General features: G+C 36.0%; 1 protein-coding gene across 1 annotated transcript; it reads right to left on the bottom strand.

Moving 5' to 3' along the window:
* Nucleotides 1-1,490: 1,490 nt before the first annotated feature.
* LOC143618883 (uncharacterized) lies at nucleotides 1,491-2,943 on the bottom strand. The gene is made up of 4 exons (XM_077090944.1): nucleotides 2,765-2,943; nucleotides 2,074-2,224; nucleotides 1,911-1,984; nucleotides 1,491-1,709 (listed from the first exon to the last, which is right to left on the bottom strand). The coding sequence occupies exons 1-4, from the start codon at nucleotides 2,924-2,926 to the stop codon at nucleotides 1,497-1,499; spliced, it is 600 nt and encodes a 199-aa protein (XP_076947059.1). The 5' UTR covers nucleotides 2,927-2,943; the 3' UTR covers nucleotides 1,491-1,496.
* Nucleotides 2,944-3,536: the final 593 nt, after the last annotated feature.

The following is a 3,536-nucleotide window of genomic DNA, read 5'->3' as shown; positions in this document are numbered from 1 at the left end:
ATTTTGCTGTTTGGGATATATGTTACATATTTGGTGTATAATGGCTCAAAGCGGATTTGTGCCGAAAGGATAAGCTTTAGAAACATATCAAATGGCTCTAGTAAAACACAAGATGGTTTAAGACTATTTATAGACTGAACACTATCAGTAGTACCGGTATTAGTTTTTCATGTTAGCGGTTTTGATACTTTTTGGTATTTTCAATGATACAGGTACCAAAGTGATAAATTTGGTACTTGGCTTATACTTTCACTTGTTTTTGGTTTTGATAACTTTTGGGATGGTACTGATCTCATTTCTATGGATAGTTAGAGCGAGTTCATGTTGCTATGCATGTTTTGTACCAATTTTGACCAATTCTTTAATCATGTTTTGTTTTTCTTTAATATGGTATAACGTCGAGTTGATGGCAAAGAAAGACTGGGCGTTCAGGCGAGCCGCCTGATGGTGTCGTAATTGGTACGTAGTGGGTTTAGTACGCTCTGCCAAAATGGCTCTGAAACAAACAAGACGTTTAAGAAAAATATATTTGACTTATATTGTGCCTCAAATAGGGAGTCTACTAACAGGATTTAAACTCCACTGAGATTAATACCTTGTGATCCAAGTAGCATAACGAAACTGACAAACGTAAGTTTTTTATGGGGGCTCTGTATTTAGGACACCACTGATTACTACAATCACATTTGTAACATCGTATACATGATGATATAGTGGTATGATGTTTACCTCTCAAAAAAAAGTAAAAATAAATAAGGATAAGGTGGTGAATTCAAGTCCTTGTGAGTGTAAGGTTAGAGAATTTTAGTTAAAATTTTTGTTGTAAAGAAATAACATTTGTAACATCGTGGTTGAACCATTGACTGTGAATGCTGTAATCTATTGGACTACGGATGTAAACAAGTCGAGCCCAATATTGTGTAAGTTTGAGTTCAACTTGTTTAACTTAAAAAGAGTTCAAACTCAGCTCGTTCAACGTTCCATTTTTAAAGTCCGCACTTGGTTCGTGAATAATTTTTCCAGCTCTATCTTGATTCGAGCTCAATTCATTATTACTAATAGTTTAAAAGTCATGTAAGAGGTTTGTAAGAGATGCGAGCTGAGTTATAAAATGTCAAAAGCATTATCAGTCTGAAAGTGGATAGTAATATGAAGACAACCAAAGGGATAAATAAAAAAACACGCTATGAGAAGGTTTACTTGACAAAAAGATGGATATGTAACTTTAGCTTGCAACTTCGGGGATAAAAAAAATAACCGAAAGGATAACATAACAGACGAGTGAGACACAACTTTAGGTTGTAAATAAAGCTTATATTAGGCATTTGAGAACCTAGATGCCTTGAAGTGTCGAAAAAAAGTACAAATTTTCGTATGAAAGTCAATAAGACACCTAAAACCCGGTCCACTAAAAATCAATATGATCAAAGTAACAAACATAACGTGAGAGGGGAATTACAAAAGTGCTGTGCATCGAGAAGCAAAAAATATAATCTTTACTTAGACCGCATTTGCTTAGCAATAGCAGGCAGCCATCTTTCCCCGCGAATCGTTTTCAACTTTGCAACTCTCTCTTCCTCTCTTTTAGCTTTTGCTTTTGCAGCCGCATCTCTTGCTTCTAACTTAGCCAAAGACCTTTCACATGCTTCTTTTGCTGAGCATATTATATCGTGCCCATCAACAACAACAGATTTCAGTTGCTTCCTAAACTGACAAAAAAAAAAGAAGAAACTCTTAACACAAATATAAAATTAGAGGGGCATATATGAAACTCCCACTAAAGTTTACTTTACATACTGCAAATAATATAAGTTGAGTAACTCATGAAGACCACCCAACTTATTCAGTGAGTTTTCTAGTAACAGCTTCTCATCGTTAAATAAAACAAAAAAAGACAAGTTGAAGGGTACCTTTTTTGATTTTTCATCAACCTCCTCTACATTAGGAACCAATTTTGGTCTCTTTAGTGGTCCTTGAAGTTCATCTGGTACATCAAAACCGCAAACACATATTTAGACATGTATACAATAAACTTAAGGATTTGGTTAGATAACGAGTGTTCAATTTGCTTACCGACTTGATCGAACAATATACCGGGCGGGGCATCTCTAAAGAGTCTAACACCACCTCCATTGGAGATGGAATGGTTTTCTTCAACTTTTGCGGCTTCTTGTCTAACTATTTGTATGCTTTTCTCCAATATGTCATCTAATAACTTTTGTGCCTGTGGTCACTCGCAAACAATTATTATTAAATCAAGTAAAGCTACGTGTTGATTAGAAACTGAAAAAGAGCACTTTTTAGTAGGGATAACAATAGGCCAGGTTTTAGTAATCCTAGTCTTATACGTGACCTGTTATGTGTATCAGGTATACTGTTTATGTTGTTAAAATCTGGCACTTTTTTTTTCAATTATAAAAGAAGTAGAACCTTTCTTCAAAGGGCATTCATGTCCTGAGGTTTATAACTCAAATAAACTAGATTTGGTTCAGATTCAAGATTGGTGTAGAGGGGCAAGTGTGGAAAGATGCTCTGCCTCTTCCGTCCCAATTAAAATCCAGATTGTTATTACGCAGTAGGCGAGGGGCTGAAGCTAGTTAAATATATATGAATGAAATCAATACACCCCGTCCATTAAAGAAGCCCTAAGCATATATACCCAACTCGAATGCCCGTTACCAGAAATGAATATCAGTCGCACACAACTGAATAATATATTTATTGATATATTGATATGATCTTTAATGTTAAAAAGAAGAAATACCTTAATTTGGTAGAGTTTGATGGTTTTGGTGTCCGCTTTATTTAGCCGACTAGGAGAACCGGCGGAGCTTGTGCTTGTGGTTGTGACGGAGTTTATGGCGGCTCTCCACTCCGCGTCGCCGTCTTCCTCCCCGCTGCTGCTGCTACAATCGCCGCCACCCATTTCGCCCCACCAAGGTTTTTGCTTGTACAAGATTTTAATTAATGTTGAAAGGCCGGTTGCTTGGGCTTCCGTTTAGTTTAGCGCTGATTAAAAACAAATTTTGTATTTAGTGCCACTTTTGTCCTTGAGGTTTGATCAGTTCTTTTGTTATTGTCGTCAAATTGATCAGTTCTTCTGTTATTGTCGTCAAAATTTCCTTTTCCTTGTCATATTCGTCCTTGTTTAATTTTCTTGTCATTTTGTTCAAATTTACAAACTCCATTAGTTGACTTATGTTAAGTTAGTATATAACTACCATAATACCCATGCTAACAAAAAAAAATTAAAATAAAAAAAATAGGCCCAACTTGTTCAACACAAAATCAATATCATATCAACATTTGCCACCAACTTCATCATCATCCTCATTTTCTTGCGAGAAAAAATAAGGAAGCGAGTTTTCTTATGGTAATAGTGATTAATTTAAGACGTTCAACAACCGATCTGGTTATAGATTAAGAGAGGTTGGGGGTGGCTTTTGTGGTATTGTTGCCGGCATGGTGGTGTTTTAAACTAAGTCAGGCACTTAGATCTCCTCTCTTATTTTTACCCTTCTACTTCCGCCGTTGCA

Source organism: Bidens hawaiensis, unplaced genomic scaffold (genome assembly GCF_021521415.1).
Source record: "Bidens hawaiensis isolate Kalapana, Puna unplaced genomic scaffold, B.hawaiensis_p1.1 tig00000284_1, whole genome shotgun sequence".
In the NCBI taxonomy this organism is placed as follows: Eukaryota; Viridiplantae; Streptophyta; class Magnoliopsida; order Asterales; family Asteraceae; genus Bidens; species Bidens hawaiensis.
Note: the sequence above shows the minus strand (reverse complement) of the source record. Positions and strands in the feature narration are given on the sequence as shown.

Bases quoted from the DNA above. Each gene is read 5' to 3' on its own strand.
- LOC143618883 (XM_077090944.1), bottom strand. From the start codon at position 2,926: ATGGGTGGCGGCGATTGTAGCAGCAGCAGCGGGGAGGAAGACGGCGAC. The intron at 2,225-2,764 runs GTATTTCTTCTT...GAGTGACCACAG, and splicing joins TCAAACTCTACCAAATTAAG to GCACAAAAGTTATTAGATGA. The intron at 1,985-2,073 runs GTAAGCAAATTG...TTGATGTACCAG, and splicing joins TATATTGTTCGATCAAGTCG to ATGAACTTCAAGGACCACTA.